At 48.0% G+C, this 20,477-nt stretch overlaps 1 protein-coding gene across 1 annotated transcript in view; it reads left to right on the top strand.

Moving 5' to 3' along the window:
* The window catches only part of SLC30A5 (solute carrier family 30 member 5), a 738,926-nt gene that overhangs the window by 35,122 nt on the left and 683,327 nt on the right, over window positions 1-20,477 (top strand). Inside the window, exon 2 of the mRNA XM_069627390.1 lies at window positions 16,573-16,695. Coding sequence (XP_069483491.1) covers window positions 16,573-16,695 — 123 coding nt within the window. The remainder of the gene's footprint in view (window positions 1-16,572; window positions 16,696-20,477) is intronic.

Genomic DNA, 20,477 nt, shown 5'->3' on the forward strand with positions numbered 1-20,477 from the left:
ACCCTGACACTGGTTGGCAGACTTGGTTCTCTTCTCTACCAGGTACTGCGACGAAGAGGAGTGGCTTGGCTGGTCCTTCAAACTGTGGTGGGACCCCGACCCTGGTTGGTTCCCTTCTCTCCCAGGTCTCTTAGTTTAAAACAGACTTGGTTTACTCACCTGGCAAGTTCTGTGTTCATATGTATTACTCTCACAGTTCTCTTCACGGTCTCTTAATCGCATATGCAGTCTTGGTTTGCTCTCCTGCCAAGTGCTGCGTCCAAAGGAATTACTCTCACAGCTTTATTCATGTTCCCCTCTGATTTTTGACAGCCCTGTGTCGTCTCTTCCCTCCCCCTCTCCCCTCTTCACCCCTATGGTACTGTCACGAGGAAGATAGGTTTCCTTGTTACATGATATGCTCTTCTCCGGTAAGGGTCCCAGAACCTATTCTCTGGTTATTGTGTCCTGATGAGGTTTCTCCTAATGTCCTGTTGGGGTTATCCTCTTTCCCTCACTTCACAGGCACTGTTTCTTTTTGGTTCCTTGTACCCTCTGGGGACCCCCAACCATAGGCATAGCCACCCAAATACCTTTATGGTCTTGGCTGCAGCCCTCTCGTCAGTCGCAGGCTTCCCCGTGTATCTTCCCTGTGTATCTCTGGTTCATCATCGCTGTGGAGCTGGCTCTGTGGCTCCTGACCCTGTTCGGCATGTTTCTCCCAGCCAGTCTCTAGATTCTCAGACTCTTGGTGTGTCCCCTTGCTTCTCGTCTTTCAGCGCTCCAGTCCCCCTGCTCTTCTCCAACACGTGCTTGGTTCCTCCAGGGAGGATCTGCTCCTCGGGTGAGTCTGTTGTCAGTTTTTATATTGGCATCCAGTAAGGTCTATAGTTGGAGACTAGACCATTAATGCAAGTTCATTTGATTGATCCCCGCAGAGCTACACCTCTTCCTCAACCTTGACTCTAACATTCCCTCTGTCCTCATCCTCCTCGATCTCTCTTCTGCCTTCGACACAGTCAACCATACCATCCTGCTCAACTGTCTCTGTGAAAACCTGGGTATCACTGATCAGGCTCTGGCTTGGCTGACCTCTTTCCTCTCAGATCAACCCTCCCAGGTCCAACTTGGGTCCTTCCTTTCATCTATCTTCTTCTCTACCTGTGGTGTTCCCCAGGGGTCTAACCTCTCGCCCTGGCTTTTCAACCAATACCTGGCAACTCTCGCCCACTGCATTGCCATTTTCTGCTCACATTTCCAGTGCTACGCTGACGACACTCAACTCATTTTCAGGCTGCCCTCTGCCACCTCCTCTCCCTCTCTCATCTCTGATTGCCTAACTGCCATTCAAGATTGGTGTGCCGCCAATGATCTTTGTCTGAATGCCAGCAAGACGGAGATCCTCCTCATCGGCACACCTTTACCATCCTTTCCCTTCACTCTCTGGCCGGCCTCACTTGTTCCTCCTCCTACCCCCACCTGCGAGGCTAAGAACCTCAGGGTCTTCTTTGACTCCACCCTTTCCTTCTCCGCCCACATCTCTGATGTCTAAAAAGTCAAATTTCCGACTGCTCCTCCTCAGAGGTACTCTGCCTTTCCTCTCCTTCCCCAGAAGCTCATGGTATCTCAAGCTCTGGTTCTCTCTAGCTTGGACTATTTTAACAGCCTCTTTCGAAATCTACCTGCCTCTACTCTCCGCCCTCTGCAACTAATCCTGAACAGGACTGCAAGACTTGTCCTTGGCCTCAAGCACTGGGATTGTACCTCTCCAGCTCTGAAATCCCTCCACTGGCTCTCAGTGGATGCAAGGATTAAATTCAAAACGTTATGCGTTGTCCACAAGGCTTTCTGGGGCCTGGGTCCAAAATACCTTCAGCTATCCCTCCGAAAATACCTCCTCTCTCGAGCTCTTCGCTCCTCTACCTCCAACTCACTCAGGGTCAGTCGTTTTTCTAAGAAACGAGCTGGGGGTAGATCTGTCTTCGGCTGGGGCCTCCCTTTGGAACAGCCTCTCTGCCACTCTAAAACTTGAGGAGAACCATCTCCCGTTCCGGAAGCACCTCAAGACCTTCCTTCTTTCTTCTGCCTTTGCTCCCCTCTCCCCTGCTGATCTGTTCTCTCTTGGCACCGTGCACCTGGCCACCCTCTGTCTTTTGGGCCCAGGTACCTGCTCATCCTGCCACCCTCCCGCACTGCCTCCGGGCCACCCCTTGCACTGGGGTCTGTATCTGTACCCATACAGCCCCCCCTTTTTCTTCCTGCACTTATCGGACCTACCCTGTCTGCTGCCTTAAACCTAGCACTTGCAAATTGCTGGCTGCATTACCACTGTTTGTTGCCTTTATTATTTATTTATTGTTATTTATCTGTTTCTCCTTTGCTTCGCACTTTCCACCTCCCCCCCCCCATGCACTTTTCCCCTTCCCCCTCTCCCATGCACTTGCACGTTCTCAATGTCACTGGGCCTAGTAAGATCCCTGTTCCCCTCCCTTGCCTTGTCGCGCTCTGAAACACTTGTGTACGAGCGCAATAGAAATCAAATATCAATCAATCAAATCAATCGTCAGTTTCTTGGCTTGCATCTTCATGATAGCTACATCTATTCTTCCTTGTCTCAGTCCTCATGGGATGGAGAGAGTGGGGGTGAAGGAGAGGTGTAGGTGTTAGGCAGATACCGTGTTCTCCCACAGTGTTCGTCACTGGTCCCATAGTTGGTTCCCCTGCCACAGAATCCATCCGCTGAGTACCACCCTCAGGGGAACTATCGGGTAACAGCCTCATCTCCCTGGTCTCGTGGGATGGGGCTCCCCCTACAGAAGCAGTGACAACATCCTGGGATGCGTCACACTTGATTAAAGCGAGCACAAATGGTTCCCACAAGGAGGTGTTTTGGGCATAGAGGGGCAAGGGCTGGGTGGGGAATGGCCATAGGGATTAGCATTGCCATGGGCAGTCAATAGGTGGGCACATAATCAAACAACACCTAGGGGCTGTCTGTGCCTCCTCATATGCCATTCCGCCCTATATGTACTCTAATGCAATGGTACCAGCGTATATAGGTGTTGCGTGCAACACCTAATAGCCAAAACTAATAACAAATGTGCCTTTTTAAATCATTCGCATTTTTTTTTTAAATGTTTATTTTAAACCAAGGCAGGAAAATTTACATATCACATTGTATAGAGATTTCACACCAATAACCATTCTCTTTCGCTCGTGTTCTCCCTCCCTCCTCCTCCCCCCCCTCTTGGACCCCATCATCCCCCCACCCCCCGGTCCTCACACTCCGCAGGGCTGATCGTCGCCCCCATCCCTCAGGTAGGCCCTTGATCCCTCAGTCCATTGCGTGCTGAGGGGTTTAAATGTTAAGGCGGGGAAACGTTGGTCGTACTCCAGCACAGGGTCCCATAAATTCTGGAAGCGGTGCAGGACTCCCGCCCTTGCCGCGGTCACCTTTTCCACGATCATGATATCCCAAAGTTTACCCCACCAATGGGCCATGCACGGGCCGTCCGGGGACTTCCAGAAGCGGGCTAGCACGGTTTTGCCAGCCAAAAGGCATCGAGTCACTAGTTTCGCTCTGTTTACGGAGCGTGAGTAGACCCCCGGGGTCGGGACCCCCAGCAGGACCGTCTCGGGCTCAAGGGGGAGAGACATCCCCGTAATGTGTTCGATCGTCCCCAGGCACTGTTCCCAGAATAGCTGAATCTTTGGGCAAGCCCACCACATATGGAAAAAGGAACCCGGCTGGAAGCCCCCCCCTCCAGCAAGAAGGGTCCACCCGGGGGTTCATGTGGTGTAGTCTAAGGGAGGGGGGTTAGTACCATCAAAGCAACAGCTTATATGCGCATTCCCTGTTGGTCACACAGGTAGATGAGGAGTGGGTGCGGGTCCAAATGTCTACCCAGGATTGGTCCTCGATCGGATGACCCAGGTCGGCCTCCCATTGGGCCATAGCCCGTGTTCTTGCGCTCCGGAAGTCCCCCAAGAAGCGTCTGTACAGGGTTGAAATCCTACTCCGGGATGGCAGGTCCTTCAGGGTTAGTTCCAGAGCGGTCAGAGGGCGGACCGCTGCCCGGAGGGTCTGGGGGTGAGAGCACCAGTGACGGAGTTGGCAGTATGTAAATCTATCCCTTTCCTGAAGTTGTAACTGTAGTGATACACGAAATTGCAACCTTGCCAATCAGGGCTTTAGATGACAGCATTAGCCGCTGAAAGCCAATAGTGTATTCAAAGTATGTGCTAAAAATGCTGACAGTAGTCTGTTGTAGCACTTCCATTATGCAGTAGTGAGCTACAAGGAATATGCAGGCCTAGTATGAGATAGGTCAAATTAAACATTGTTGATAGACAGGCAGGGAGGGCCCCTAGCCATGTAGCTAATAGGTTTTTGGAGTGTTTGGAACATCATGGCACCTATATAGCGCTTAGATAGCCAGTCTTAAGCGCTATAAACACTAAGCTATGAGTGCATGCCTTTTAGAGCTTGCAGATGGGGTTAATACATCCCTGCTTCCTCTAGAATATTCAGCCTCACTAACGTTAGCCCTGGCTCCAAGCTAATCTTCCTTTTCTCTGGGAAGGTACTGATAAGACATTCCTCAGCCAGCGCAGATGGGAACAAGGGAGGGGGTAGGAGCGAGCAGGGAGCATCTCAGAGAGAGCTGGGTTTTTTCCATGAACCAGCCTCACAGAGAAAGTTCTGGAACTATGCGTCATGGTGACTGACAGCAAGAGAGTATAAAGTATCCATGCACACATGGGATCAGGGGGAGATCGCCTGTGGACTTGATTCGTGTACAGTCAGGTGCCCGGAATTGGCTCTCACGGTGTCCTCCAGCCTTGTTTTTCTATGAGAAACCCAGGTCTCCCAGGGCTGAGATTAAGGGACGTAAGACTGTGTTTCTCTATGTTTCTCTATATTTCGCTATGTTTCTCTATGTTTATCTAAGTTCCATGTTTCACTATATTTTGCATTGCTCTTTGTTTTATGCTTTGTAATATTCTCTAACTTGAATCCCAAATGTATATGAAATTCACTGCTTAGAATAAATATGCTAAAGCTTTGAGGGTGTCATTTGTCACTAGCATGAGATCACTGCTCAGCACAATAGAACCTGTATTTTGGGCTGAATTGGGTATTTTTGCTCTCAAAGGGCTGGCCCCGAGGAAGATTTTGCCCAATATCAAGACAGTAACCTCGCCTTACATTGTTCAAAGGAGTGTGGCGCGTTTCCGGCGTATAGCTGCCCCAGGTTCTCGAGGCCTCCGTCGATCCAGTTCTGAAAGTTACGGGGGTTTGATCCTGGCGAGAAGTTTGGGTTGTGGAAAATAGGGGAGAGAGGGCTTTGTCCCCTTGGGATTCCTTTTTGTTTTAGGGCCCAGTCCCATGAGCTCAGCGTATGTTTTGTGGTTAGCAGGAGTGTTCTCGCACGGGGGCCTGGATGTGTGGGAGGAATCGCAGGGGGAGAGGCAGCTGGGCTTGCTCCAGTTCTACCCATCTAGGGCGGTCTGTAACGATTTGCCAGGCATGGATGTGTGCTAGCTGTGCTGCAGCCCTATAGGCCTGAAGATCGGGGACCCCCAAATCCCCCAGTCTCGAGTTCCCCAGCAGGGTTTTGTGGGGGATCCTGGCTTTCTTGCCTCTCCAAATGAACTTGAGCATTTTCTTTTGCAGGTCCTGGAGTGCCTGCCTTGGGATGGCCACCGCAAGGGCGGAGCAGGCATAGAGAAATCGCGGAAGCAGGTTCATTTTTGCAGCCGTGATCCGCCCCATTAAAGAGATTTCCTGGGTGGACCAGCGCCTCGGGTCTCCCTCCAACTCGCTAAATAATCTGGGGAAATTCGCCTGGTATGTGTCTTTTGGGTTCGCTGGGATGTGGACTCCCAAGTAGGGGATAGCTTGTTTATTCTATCTGATCGGGCATAGCCTGGATAATGCCTCTTGTTCCTCCTGGCGAAGGCCAATGCCCAGGCCCACTGATTTAGAGAAATTAACCGCGATCCGGTGACCTTTCCGGGCTATTTCTGCCAGGGCGTGTTCGGCTGAGGCGTTGGGATTCGAGAGTATCAGAAGGACGTTGTTGGTGTACAGTGCAATTTTATGTTGGGATGACCCTACCTGGGGTCCCTTAATGAACTCATTCCGTCTAACTCTTTGGGCAAACGGCTCCATTGTTAATGCGAAGAGGAGAGGAGATAGAGGGCAGCCCTGTCTTGTCCCGCAAGACATGGGGATCGGGGACGATAAGGAGCCATTGATCCTCAGGAGGGTCTTGGGAGATGCGTGGTTGGCCATTACCATAGATTTGAAGGTTGGACCAAAGCCAAAGGCACCTAGGGTGAGCTTCATGAATGACCAGTCTACTCTATCAAAGGCTTTGGTGGCATCTAGGGCCATCAGTGCGATACCCTGGGCGGTACAGTGGGCGATGTCAACCAAGTTCAGGGTTCTTCTGATGTTGTCCCCAGCCGCTCTGTTCCGAATAAAGCCTGTTTGGTCAGCCAGAATCTTGGAATAGAGGCTCGCGTCTATGTTCAGCAGGGCAATTGGCCTGTACGAGGCCGGGTCCCTCGGGTCCTTCCCTGGCTTGTGGAGGAGGATGGTTGTGGACTCCTGCATCGATGGTGTCACCGATCCAGTTTCCTTGAATGAGTTAGAGTGTTACCATAGGGGCGGATCAGCTGGGGTTTGAATATCTTGTGGAATCTCGAGGTGAAGCTGTCTGGGCCCGGGGCCCGAGTTTTGAGGGCTTTAATGGCTTCGACCTTCTCGTCCGTGATTGGGGCTTCAAGGACATCCCTCGTTGCAGTGGGCAAGAGTGGTAGGGTCGCCTCCCCCCCCTGTAGGTAGTCCTCCTGTTGGGACTGGTCCCGCGGTGGCGCAGTCATTACTTGAGCTAGGTGGTCCTCTGCCAATCGCTGTTTTTCTAGTTCGGTGTAGTGCGTCCTCCTCTGCGGGTCACGGAGCCCCGTGATGGTGTTGACTCGTCTCGTTTTGGCCAGTTTGGCTACTAGGAGTTTATCAGCTTTGTTGTTCTTGGCATAGTAAAATTGCCTAGTCTTGGCCAACAACTCTGCGGTGTGGTCAGCGTAATGGGCCTCTAATTTCTTTATGGCCAAGCGGATGGCTCAGTGAGACTTGGCAGACCACCCCTTCCGTTTCTGGGCCTCCTCTGCCATTAGCAGATCCTCTTTGGGGGCTTGTCAGGTTTGTCGGCGATGGCGGTGGAAGGCCACCCCTTGGGCTATCAGGGGTCCCCTGATCACTGCTTTCATCGCATCCCAGTTATTTGCAAGGGAAGTGTCCGTAGCAGGGTTGTCCTCGAGGAATTTTTTAAATTGAGGTTGCGATCCTATCCCTGACCAGCATGTCATTAAGGATGGGGTCGTAGAGTGTCCATCTGCGTGTAGAGTCGGCTCTGGGGTCCTGGGTTCGGAGCTCCATGATCATTGGTGCGTGGTCTGACAGAATGATTGGGCCAATGGAGACTTTGTTGGCTACGGAGAGGGTTTGGGGCGAGGTCAGGAGGAGGTCTATCCTTGAGAAGCTCCGATGGACGTGGGAGAAGAAGGAAAAGCCCCTCTCGGTAGGGTGAAGCACCTGCCACGCGTCCGCCACCTCCAAGGTTCTGAACAGGCGTAGGAGGCTGAGGGCTAGGGCGAAGTCGCCAGGGGAAGGCGGGTGAGATTTATCTTTGGTGGGGTCCGGTACTCCGTTAAAGTGCCCCCCCCCCCCCAGGATCGTCTGGCCTTCCGCGAAGCCCTAGAGGGCTGAGCCCAGGGAATCGTAGAAGCTTGCTTGTCCCGAATTGGGTGCATAGACGGAGACAAAGGTATATAGATCCCCCATCAGGAGGCATTTCACTGCTACGAAGCGTCCCTCTGGGCATAATATAGAGTCCAAGATCTGGGGATTGAGGCCATTTCTGAAGAGGATCGCCGTGCCCCCCTTCTTGAATCCCCCCGAGGTGAGGAATTGAAGTGGATATAAACATGAACGAAGGCACCAAAAGTCCGCTGGGAGGAGGTGAGTCTCTTGCAGCATCGCCACCCCGGCTGCCTCATCCTGCAGTTTCCGGAGGATCGATTTCCACTTAGTGGGGGAGTTCAGCCTGTTAACGTTTAGCGAGAGGCACTGTAGTGTCCGGTCTTCTTGTGTTGGAGACCCAGCTGTGATAAGTTCTGGTGGGAGGGGGCCGGAGGGCAGGTGGTCAGACGCCATTATTGGTGTTGGATAAGATTGAAATGTCCTGCTCTCGGGGTTTTAACAGGAGCCCCCAACGGGGGGGGGCTAACTTTTTATCTGGCGGGGTGGTGGACATTGTGAGTGCGGCCTTACCCCTGGCCAACAGGGCCAGTTGAGGCATCAAAGTAACTTGGATTTCCAAGGACATAAGGGTGGAGCGAACCTTGGAATAAGCATGGGCCGTAAGTAAAGCCCGCTGTATTTTGCTGTGGCAATTTTTGGCTACGTCGGAATGGGCGAGATGTTGCATAGGGAAGCAGGGCCCCTAGATTGATCATGTGACATTGATTCCCGTTGTCTGCCTGTGTGCCCTTCACCTTTTTCTGTTGTTTCGGGAGGTTCTCGACCATGCGGACCGCTTGGGCTGCGGGGCTGGGGTGGACTCCCTGTTATCTGTCGCCACTGAGGTTGACGTGGCGGCCTCCGTGAGGGAAGAAGGGTGCATGATTTTGTTGGCATCTTCTAGATGAGCAATTCTCTGCAGAGTGCCGTCGTATGAGAATTGCAGGGCCGTTGGGAAGAGCCATCTGTACCGGACCTGACGTTCTTGAAGGAAGAGGGTTAAGGGTCATAGAGCTTTCCTCTTCTGAAGGGTTAGGAGCGAGAGATCTTGGTAGATCTGGAGGCGCGAGCCCAGAAAGGTGAGCTCCTCTTTTGAGCGACTGATGGCGGATATGGCCTCTTTAGTGGAGTAGAAATGGTCCCTGGTGATAACATCTGGGGGAGTCTGATTCAACCCCCTGGCGAGGGCGCAGTCTGTGGGTGCAGTCCAGCAATAATAGGTGCTTGTCTAGGTCCGGGAGGAGGGCCTGGAAGAAGTCTCCTACATATTCAGCCAGTTGCTTGACCGAGGAGGGAACGCCTCGGATCCGGAGGTTATTGCGGCGGGCCCTATTCTCCAAGTCCTCCTGTTTGAACTCCAAAATTTCGCACCTGTCCTGAAGAGCTCTGACTGATTATTGGATTTCGCCCAGCGTTGTTTTGTGGTCCTGCGTGTGGGCCTCGACCTCTCCCAGTCTCTGCTCCACCTCAGCGACTCTGTTGTTGGTTTGTTCCAGGTTGGTGGAGAGCTCTGTCATGCAGGCTCTGAATTCGGCCTTAATGTCTGCCATAAATGCTAGTAGGTCGCCTCTGGTGGCCGGGGGATCGCCCTCTTTTTGTTGCTCTTGCAGGGTGGGACCGGCAAGATCGGGCTTCCTCCCCTTGTCTGAGGCTGTCAGCATGGTGGCTATGTCCGCATTTTTGATCACTTTTGCTTGTTTGGACGTAGTGCCAGGAGTGGGGCGGATGTTGAGCTGGGCGGCAAGGTTATGTTCTGGGTTGTGTTCTGCCTTGTTCCGTCCTGTGTCTTGCCTTGAGGATGCTGTCCCAGGCCGGGCAGCGCCGGGACCGGAGTCCACCCGCTAGGTTCACACAGACGACAGCCAGCGGAGATGAGGGGGGAAGAGATGGGCCGGGGCGTCCCAAGAAGAAGAGACTCGGGAGAAGAACAGGGCCCCAAGCGCCCACCGCAGAGACCCCACTGCACGGGTTATTGGGGTAGGGGGTGTTTGATGGGGTGAGGCTGGCCCTGCAGGAGAGCGTCGCAGGAACCCTGCAGGCCCCCGGCTGGAGCTTCCCAGGGTCGAGTTGGTGCTGACGTGGGGCCCACCAGCCTGCTGGGGGAAGGTGAGACCTCTGCTTGTGTTGTGCCAGGTGGGAGGATGGTGCTGGGCACCCCTCAATGCTGGAGGTGCAGGCCTTCTGCCGGGTCAGCACCCACTGGCCCTCGAAAAGGGGGGATGGTTAGGGTCCCAGGGAGGTGGGGCCAAGGTGTAGATGAGCTGGGGCGCCTCTGGAGTCGGGCCCGCAGGCCTGCAGTAAATGGAGCCGGCGGCGGCCCCCAGCGCGGAGCAGCCTGTGGGAGATCACGGGAGGAGGAGCCCGGTGGAGCCGGAATCCCTTCTCTGCTGGCGGGGGCCCAGGCGAGACGTGCTATGACCCCCCCCCCCTCCAGCGAGACCCACCTGGATGGGCTCTCCCCACGGCACCGGGGACAACGCCACGGGGAGCCCCCGCGCCGGGGACGGGGCCGAGGCTTCAGCTCCGCACCGGAGCAATGCGCTGGTGTCTCCTCCTCAGAGCTGGTGCCCAGTAGGCGCTGCAGGTCCCCGGATCGGGCACGCCGGAGCCGGGTGGCAGTCTGGGGGGGGGGCCCTCACGTATAAGGCTGCCCCTGAAACTCTCGGCGCTGTCACTGGACCAGCGGGCCGCGAGCGCCCGCCATTTTGGAATTTTGCAGCCGTCCAGCGCTGCGAGGAGGCGGCGGCGTAGCCGGTTCCCTGAAGAGCGGTATGCTCTGATCTTTAGGCACTCCATGCCCCATACGTTCTGATGGCCCCCGGTGTTACTGGGTCCCCGACAGGAGCTCGGGAAGCCGCATTTTTCGGGCTAACACGGTAGGCTTTGTACAGCTGGCATCATCGGAGCAGCCACATCGATGGTGCTCCAAGCCATGCCCTCCAATCATTTGCATTTATTGTAACCATTAAAGAAACTGCATAGCGAATGGCTCAAATCAAGAACGGACATTCATGTTCTTTTTATTTTCCTTTGCCATCGGAGACGGATTTCTCAATTCTGGCTTGTGGTTTCTTCTCTCGTATGATTTCCTTTTTGTCAGGGACATCCATTTTGCTGTTGCAGCAATATTGGATATCTACAATCAGTTTTCTTTAAATTCTGCTAGCTTTGCTTACATATGATATTGAGTCATGGGCACCTTTAACATTTTGTTACGAATGGAATTGCGTTCTCAGCCTTTTGTTATCGAAGGGTATGGGGTTCTAATCTGCAAAACTCCGAGCCCTGCGTCAAAAGCTCTGATATTTCAGAGGAAACCTGTTTTGGGTTAATTATTTCTGGTGCTGAGGGAGCCTAAAAATTCAGAATCGACAGCGAGAAACATATGCTCCCCACAGAGGAGGCTGTAACAATAACAATAAAGATCAAGATTGAGTTCCCAAGATGGTATTACTGCTGATAATGACAATGTTTCCGATGATCTTGCCCCTTTTGGATCAGGATGATCACATCTGTTAGAAATGAGAGGGGGGATTGCCAAGGATTTTACATTTTCTGGTTTATTTTAGTTTTTCTCCAAACCATTTACTTTTCAGTAATTTAATGTAAATAGCACCTAGGCAATTTTATATTGATTATCTGTGAAGTCTGGCCCAACTGTCCTTTCATTTTAATGGTATCGAGTTGATTTTTCCAACAGATTTTCAACGTCATTTTTAATGAAAACATTCCTTAGAAAAATCCCTTTGAAATACATGGGGGGGTATGGGGATAAAAGCGGTAGGGTTGAGGTAGGGATTCAAATATAAGGAACAAGGGTTTGTGGGACCCAAATATATATCTCAAAAATGCGAGAATTTTGTTGTTTTTTTAAAAAAGTTTTTTCGTCTAATAAAATAGCTTCGAAAAAACTCCTGTTGGCAAAAGGACATGCCGTTTTAACAAATTAAGACCCTGTCCTATATTCAGCTGTGTGTCGTCTGCAATTACTGGACCTTAATGTTGCTTGCTTTGGGGAAAACATGTACTGCTTTGACAGAACTACTAGATTATTATTTATGACTTTTAGGGATTACCTTTTTTGCGACTGTTAGATGCAGTGCTGGAAAGGACTGATACCAGTGCTCCAGATACGATTTGGAAGTGGGGGTGTTTTACTCCTTATTTTGTAAAGTTGGGAGTAAAATTTTGTAAAGCTAGGAGGAGGAGGATAATCGTGCGGCCAACAGGTGGCGGTGTATGGGTTAAGTGCAGACAACTAGTGTTGGATAAGTGCAAGTAGGAGGACTGTAGGGATGCAGATACAGCCAACGAGTGCAGGGTTGCCAGGAGGCAGTGCAAGTGTGCAACTCTGAGTGCAAGCACCTGGGTCCGTGATTCAGAGGGTAGCCAGGTAACAAGTGCATTTTCAGACGAGATCAGCAGGGAAGTGGAAAAAGAAGGCAGAAGCAAAGAGAAGTCTTGAGCTGCTTCCAAAACCGGAGATGGTTTTGGTCAAGTTTCAGAGAGGCAAGCAGGCTGTTCCAGAGGGAGGCACCATCCAAAGAGAGAGATCTGTCCCCAATTCATTGCTTAGAGAAGCGACTGACCCTCAGGGAGTTGGAGGAGAAAGAGCGAAGCCCTCGAGAAGGAACATCCTTCTGAAGAGAAAGCCGGAGGTATTTTGGTCCCAGGCCCCAGAAGGCCTTGTGGACAATGCAAGGGTCTTGAAATTTATCCTTGCAGCCACTGGGAGCCAATGGAGAGATTTCAGTGCTGGAGAGATGCGATCTCTGGGCTTGAGGCCAAGGACACGTCTCGCAGTCCTGTACTGGATGAGTTGCAGATGATGGGAGTGTAGAGGAGGGTAGATTTAAAAAGAGGCTGTTACAGTCATACCTATCCATGCATGACGACGGTACCTGATTCGGACCCTGCTAAAAGGGCAACAGTGTCATAACCTGATATGTTTATTTAGGTGTTTTATATTGCACACTTCTTGCAGTTAATTCTAAAGGGACTTGGTAAGATGATGCTAAACAATTGCAGTCTGTTAGTGGAATGCTTGGGTGAAGAGCAAGCGCTTCGATTGTGACAGAATTGGTTAAGGTTAGTCAATTGAGCTAAAGGAAATTCTCACAGACATCGCTGCGCTTCCTGTCAAGCTCCAAGCCCTGATTTGCTCACAGCTTTTCACTACATCTCCTAGATTTATTTCACCACTTTGCAAATACGGGAGAAATCATTGGTGGAGTCACTGAGTCTTCAATATTTGTCATCCCAAAAGAAAACAAAGACCTGCAACATCTGGCAAATTTATAGATCAGTTTTGATTCTCAGTGTAGATGGTAAGCTTTACACAAATATTATGGCTAATAGATTATCCAAAATAATACATTCCCTGGGTAAAAAACTATGAAGTTGCTAAAGCCATTCTCCACATGTGCACAGCACACGATTTCTTACTCATTAAGAGTCAACTATCCCTCACCAATGGCTAGGGGGGAGTGCAAATTCTGAGGCATGTTGCCTGCTGTCATCCTTCACCATCTGGGTACGCTCATAAACGTAGGCTAGCGATTATACCTGGTTGCTTTGCTGTATGTTACACCAAGCTCACAGAATCCCATATCCCGCAGCTATTGTAGCATTAGATGCTGGAAAAAAGCATTTGACAAGGGCTCTTGCCCATTCTTAAGTGGTATGCTCATAAAATTAAATTAAATTTAAATTTGGTTCCCAATTCATCAAACACATTGTGGGTCTGTATAACCACCCTAAGGCTTCTATCTGTGTTAATGGATGTCATTCTAATTGTTTCACCTTGAAACAAGCTACCAGAAAAGGATGCCCACTTTTCTCTTTGTTTATCATGGCATTGAAACCCTTTCTACACTCAGTTCGACATAATCCATTAGTAAAAGGTATTGCAATGGATAACACTTTTTTCTTACAGCGCTGTCTGCTGATATCCTCTCGCCATAGTCTCATCCGACATCCCTTCCTCCCCCGCTTCTCTGCACGAAACTATAAATACGTATTCTTAGCTATCTGGTTATACTCTAAATCAGATGGGGAAACCAATTAATATCCATTGCGCAAATGGTACGATACATTTTCTGTGTTACAGAAGTGCAACCTGGTCAACTAAAACATTTAGCCAGTACTCCACTACCGAGATCTACAATCTTCTCTTGAGGCCAAAGCAAAATATGAGATTGACAAAATTCTATGATTAACTGGGAAATGTGCCCCTAAATTCATATCTTGATGTGGTAGAATAGACTCGGTAAAGATGACACAATTGCCAATTATTGGGTCCAGTATCCGAATCCTTCAACTAAGATACTCAACCTCATTTTTCAAATCAATAGGCACCCAACTGTCTAACTTAATTGGATCTACTAAAAAGCCTGGGATTACCCTTCATAAACATAATGTAAGTCATAATTTAGGAAGCTTAAACATTGGTGAGCGTCATAGTGACCAACTGCCTTCTTGGCAGCACACGATGCAAAATGGTTGTCTCCCATTATGAATCCTCAGTACCTCCCACTCTGGCTTTTAGCAGAAGCTGAGCAAGTATCACCCCTTAGTCCTCTTGCTGTATTATCTACATCCTCTTTTAACAAAGACACGGACAACCCAGTCACTATTGACACCATTCCATCCCTACGTTTAATCGAGGGGAAATAAATCCTCCTTAAAATCAAAGATTCTATGTACACCACACTGTCAAAATAATCATATTGAGATTTCAATTGATTAACATGGATTAATATAGTAAAGAATGACAAAAGTAGAGTATCATTATATTGTTTAAGATTTGTCGGATGAAGAACACTTACTATCATTTGCACAACTCCAAGCAAGACACCCTCTTCAGAATATAGAATTGTGTAAGCTTTTTAAAGTTCAGAGCTTACCTTTTGTAAATTCCAAATATCCCAGAGAGTCCATAATAATTGAAACAAATTCTTGGTCAAACACCAACTACTATGGGCTTCTAGCTGGAAGTCTGCTCATCTTTCCAAATGTATCACTACCTTCTTGCAAACTAGAATTCTCACTTTAAACCATACAGATTGGACTCTTGATGAACTATGCAAAGCTGAAATGATAGGTTATTTATAAGGCGCTTAATACCCAGAGGTTTTTAAGCGCGGATCCGAGGATCAAACCTGTGTTGCTCCGGGTTGTCTTGCTTCCAAAGCGAACACGCTGCCGCTGAGCTATCCTCCCGAGAAATGGGAGAGATGAACCATTGCTGGCACTGTTCAGAAGGTACAGGAGACTTACTTGTTACATTCACATGTTATTCTGGTGCAAAAAGTTACACGTTTTTTCTGTCTTGCAATTTATTGAGAGATTAGCAATACATTCAAGTGCAAATTTAAAATCGCAGCTAACTCACCTGCTTAGGTGCCCTTGCCGCCCTGCTTAAAAGTCACTTTAGTTATCGAGACCTACTCCTGCTTGATTTCCTACTGACTCTTGTCACAAAAAATCTAGAACATGCAACTGGAAAAACCTCATTTCTCATCATACGTGTGGGGCATGGGTAAGCCAATCTTCAAATTATATTTAAACTACATATTGTGCCAATAATTTTGACATCTACTCTAATAATTAATTGACTACATGAGTAACTAGTTTCAGTTTTAATCGAATCTCAAAGATTGTCCTCACCGAAGCTTACAATTTGCAATGAGTGCATTATGATCGTCCATACATCTTTGGGCCCTCTTCCCTCACAATAACAAGGTTGGTTTTCTTGGTTTGGTCTATTTTACCTAAAACATTTGACCTTATCACATTTGATGTAATTTATTTGAGCTTTTTTTCTGTCTAAATTCCCCCCCCCCCAATTCCCCTCTCAACCTAATCTATACCCTTACCCACCCCCATAAATACATATATTTTTGATTAAATGTGACCGAAAAAATTGCCAAATTCAATCAAATGTTTTAGGTCAAATGTTTTTAGGTCAATTATCATAATGCCGGTTTTCTTACTTGTCTCCCATGATGGCTGCTTTTCTCCTTTTCGCCCTACTAATCTCTATATCCTGAACCCCCTTCCTCTCCACACCCTATACCTCTCGTAATGGTTTGTATCTCTTCTAAAATGCAATGCCTTGATTTCAGTATTGCGCAACCATCTTCAAATAGATACTTGTGTTCAGATAGTTTTGTTGTCCTGTTCTTTCTCAAACACAATGAAAAGCTTTAAAACAAAAACAAGTTTAGTCCAGGTTTGAACATGTTGGAGGAAAAAGTTCTAATGAAGCTTCTTGGACTGCAAATATTCTGCCACCCACTTTAGTATATTTACACACATTCTTGTGGGAGCAATAGAAGGGCTGAACAGGGCTGTAGTGAAAAGGAAGATTGGATAAGTGACCAGAAGCTTTGCCATTAAGCACTTTGTATACTGACCCCGGGGTCTTACATTTGCTTTGGCTCTCTCATTTGTAGCCTGATAAGGGATTGTAGAGACGGGTAAATGTGATCTTGGTGAGTGATGTTGGTGGTGAGCCTGGCTGTCAAAATCTCAAGTATTCGTTAGTGGTGTTGCCATTTGAACAGCTGCAAAAAGTCTATTAACAAAGAAGGTTAAGAAAGTAGATATTTATTTTTTGTAACCAATTACCCAAATTTATTTTTCTCAAATTCAGAGTTTTTTAATGTCTCTAATGATATTTCTGTTCATCAACATTTGATGGAAATAATATAAAAAGCGTAATTCCCATTCCAGCAAAAAGTTCTCTTGCTTGATATGTTTTCTTTTTATATTTGTTCTAGGTTGACAAGATACATCGTGCTGCTCTGCTTCACCAAGTTTTTCAAAGCTTTGGGAGTCTTTGAATCATATGATCTATTAAAGATTGTCCACATTGTACAGTTTATCTTTATTTTAAAATTGGGGTAAGTGGGCTTACTTTCCATCTGTGTATTTCAAGCTGTTACTTATAGCGTTTATCATGCAAAGAAACATTTCAAGCACAGAAAATCACAGTAATTATCATTAAAAATGTAAATATAATCTAACCTCTGTATTTTATAGAGCTACTCGCTCCTATAGGATTTTATTTGGCAACATTCCAAACCAATGTTACGATTTCATGTTAACCTTTCAAGTAGATAATCTAGATATTATTCGTTAACAGGTTATTTTGGAATGTAATTTTGCATGACTGACCAGGGTCGGACCAGTGCTTAAAATGAGCTTGGGTACTAATGAAAAAGTGGCGCACAATTGCAAGTAGAAACTTTTTCATTTTGTGACAAAATGTTTATACTCCTGGGCGAGTGTTTTGATTAAATGTGTTGCAAATTGAGTATTTTAAACACTAAGTGTTGAGCAACCCATGTCAAAACTACAAGCAGCGGAATAACGCATCAAACTGGCCGACTCTAATCGAAAAAACTGCCCAACACTAGCATGTAGGTGTTGCATTTTGGGTTTTGCCTTATAGGCCGGTCACAGCTTAACATTTCAACCCTTTTTTTACTTGTGAGTATATGGTTCTGGGTTGCCCTTAAGACTCCGAGACTCAGTGGTGTTTCTTAAGCACCCCTTCAGTGCCTTAGGTGTTATTTTGCGCTACATTGATTTTAGGAAGCAGTCTGGTGCCAACTGTAATTTAGTTTTGGCCACGTCCGGCAGTGCAAGCCATTTTGATTGCATTTGCACCCCAATTTACTTGTTGGTAGTCGTTAGGATACCATTTTTAAGTCCTGCTCTCTGCCATTTTGTTTTAGGGGCACTCTTTGTTTTAGGGAAACACAAGGTAGCCTTAAAATGACTGATCTGCCTATCTTTGTGAGCCCAGGTTGAAGCTTCTGTGTTGGGGTTTACTGGTTTAGACCAGTATCTGTCCCTGTGCTATTCCTATCAAATCCCATGGGGGTGGTCTGGGTTGGGTGGTAGTATTAGGGGCCAACAAGATTGGTTAGTTACCTGAACCCTTTGTCCATAGCCCCCCTTTTTAAGATTCGTAGGCTGGCTTTTGCAAGTCCCTCTCTGTGGTGGTACTTGAGGGGATACTCTGTTCCTAAACCCTATCACGTTGATGGATTTCTGGAAGAGGCAGGTTTACTTGCTGGAGGATTTCTTGCCGTTTGCCACAGTTGCTGCAGTGTTAGGCACACATTTGGCCCTATTGGCTGGGCGCAGGTTTGGGGTTCCTACTGATAGACATCCATGTTGGCACCGTCTCCACACTGTTTCCAGCTTTGGTGCTGGTCGCAGTTGTAGCCTGGACGGCTATTTAGGCAGCGATAACCCACCTCATTATCTCCTTGTGCCTTCATGGGTTGCCCCACGATTGTCTCTGCGCTGGCACTGTCTGTTGCTGGGTTGGTGCCTACTTTTCCATGTCGAAATCCACTTTGCCAAATTCCCTCACCAACATTGACTTCCTCGCTATTGCCATTGCTTCAGGCTTGAGGGTCTCCATCGTGGGAAGGCAGTTTGTTCTTCTTTTGCATAATTTGGAGAGCTATCTGGGTTCGAGCCCCAGGGAATAGCATCCTGTAAACCACACCTTGGAAACGAATCTCTGTACTTTCTGGATTATTTTGCTTTCTAGGAACTGCCTTTCTGTAAGCCTTTCCGGTAGCAAATACCATGAGAATCTACCTTTTTGGTTCTGAGGCGGTTTTTCAGTGGCATCTCTTTATTAACAAGTGTAAACAAAATAGATTCAGCAGGGATTTGAGAAGCAGTAGCTAAAAGCAGATTCTGTTTATCTGCCTCACCCAGTAAGCAGAAGATATCTCCTGGAGAATGAGGATCTAGTGCATAGCATAAGAATGCTTGCTTCCTCATGTGGTGCAGACTATCCTTTTGTCTATTGTATATGGGTCACTTATGTTTTAATATTGATGTGTCCGAGTGCTCCTTTAACACATTCCCAAATGTAATGTTGATGTCACAAGTTTGATTGTATGGCATGGGGAGCCAACAGTAGTTCCTGGTAACCTGTGTCAAGCTAACCAGACCAGTAGCGGAGATGGGAAATCGTATTCGCTGCCTGTTAATGTCAAAATGGGTGGCGGGCAGGTTGTGTTGCAATGTGGATGAGGTTCTTCAGGAAACCCGCGATTCAAGGTTTGAAAGGCATGTGTTTTGGTGCAACCAAAGCTTCTCCCCCCATGAACTGAAGTTGTCCTACTGAGCATATATGATTCGTGGTTTGGAAATATTTTCCTGTTGGGGCAAGTGTTGTGACACATGCACCAAGCCCATTATCCACCCAGTGCCACCTCAGACCTATTTCACAAATATAAAAATCTGTTGTCATTTTTTATGATCCCAAAATGATTTTATGTAAAGCATCCAGGACCCACTATGTGCTCTTTGGCAGCCTCCCTTTCAGGGACGTCATTTCACCAAAATGCCAGGGGTAGCGGAAGTGACATCACATGACACCTGACCTCCTGATGACATCACAGGAAGTGATGTCATTTCACCCGCCCCAAGTGACATCACACACAGTGATGTCCTATGGCATCGTCCCTCAGTACACTAAGACCAATATGGAATGTGACATAATAAGGCTACATATGATCCATTTTTGTCTGAAATATGTCAGTGTGTCAAGGCCCATGTTATCACGGGAAGTGTATGAACCCAAATCCCCTCTTTATGTGGATCCGCCCTGTTATTTCAACATGACTAAAGAGCGAAATCACATTCTGAAAAATAATTAAAATTATGCCTCCTACGGTACCATTATCAAAGGAAATTGGCTAAAATGTAATCGGTTACACGGGCAGTTTTGAATGAGAATAATACAATATTCCAATATGCCACGGCCTGTCACAATTCCAGAGCATCATTTTTTTCCAAAATTGCAAATGATGCTCTAATTTGAAGTACACCTCCAAGCAATAACAAACATGCCTTTTTTGTGACAAACAAGAGGGCTGTGCTGATTGGTCCTGGAATACCAAGCCTGTTAAATGTACGACAGCATGACAAAGGAAATTGTCATCTTTACGGCTGAATGGGCAGATGGGATTGGCATACATCCTCTGTAATCTATAGGACTCAATGATACAGAGCTACGCAATCTGTCACATTTAGGGCTCTATGCTCTAATGGAACTGGACTGGGGATTTACCTGTGGCCTAGGTGATTCATGGGCTGGCACAGGGTGGCATTTACCATGGATGATGGCAAGGTATCAATTTCCATTCCTGTGCACTCTCGTTCTATGCATTCCGTCTCCTCACACCCCAGTCACTGCACCCCACTATTGCTCTTCATCTTTCTCTTGTTACATCTGTCTCAGCACATTTGTGTTCTCTCAAGGCTTTCCCTGCAGCCTACCTTTCTCCCCAGACAACCCAACATGGGAGGTTCTGTCCTCAAACACCTACCCAATCTGCTCTATCTGACTATATTCATGCCTGTCGTTGCATTCTCTCCTCTTACACAACTGTCACAACTCTGTCACCTCAGACGTCTGTCACAGGAGTCAAACTCACTCCTCTTGTGGACCTATCCACCCCGCCCATGCCTCAAATACCTCTCTACTGACTTGTTCTACTCTCACACTATTTCCTAAAGCCTCCATCTTTTCACACATGCCTTGCAGTATGTTACACTTGTGTCTGCCCCTGTGAGGTCTCCCTTTCTCCTCTGCCTTGCCCTAGGGTGTTCCTCACTTCTCTCACCTTCTCTCACTCTTCGCTTACCT

This window comes from Ambystoma mexicanum, chromosome 6p, assembly GCF_040938575.1.
Source record: "Ambystoma mexicanum isolate Mex_15411 chromosome 6p, UKY_AmexF1_1, whole genome shotgun sequence".
Lineage (NCBI taxonomy): Eukaryota > Metazoa > Chordata > Amphibia > Caudata > Ambystomatidae > Ambystoma > Ambystoma mexicanum.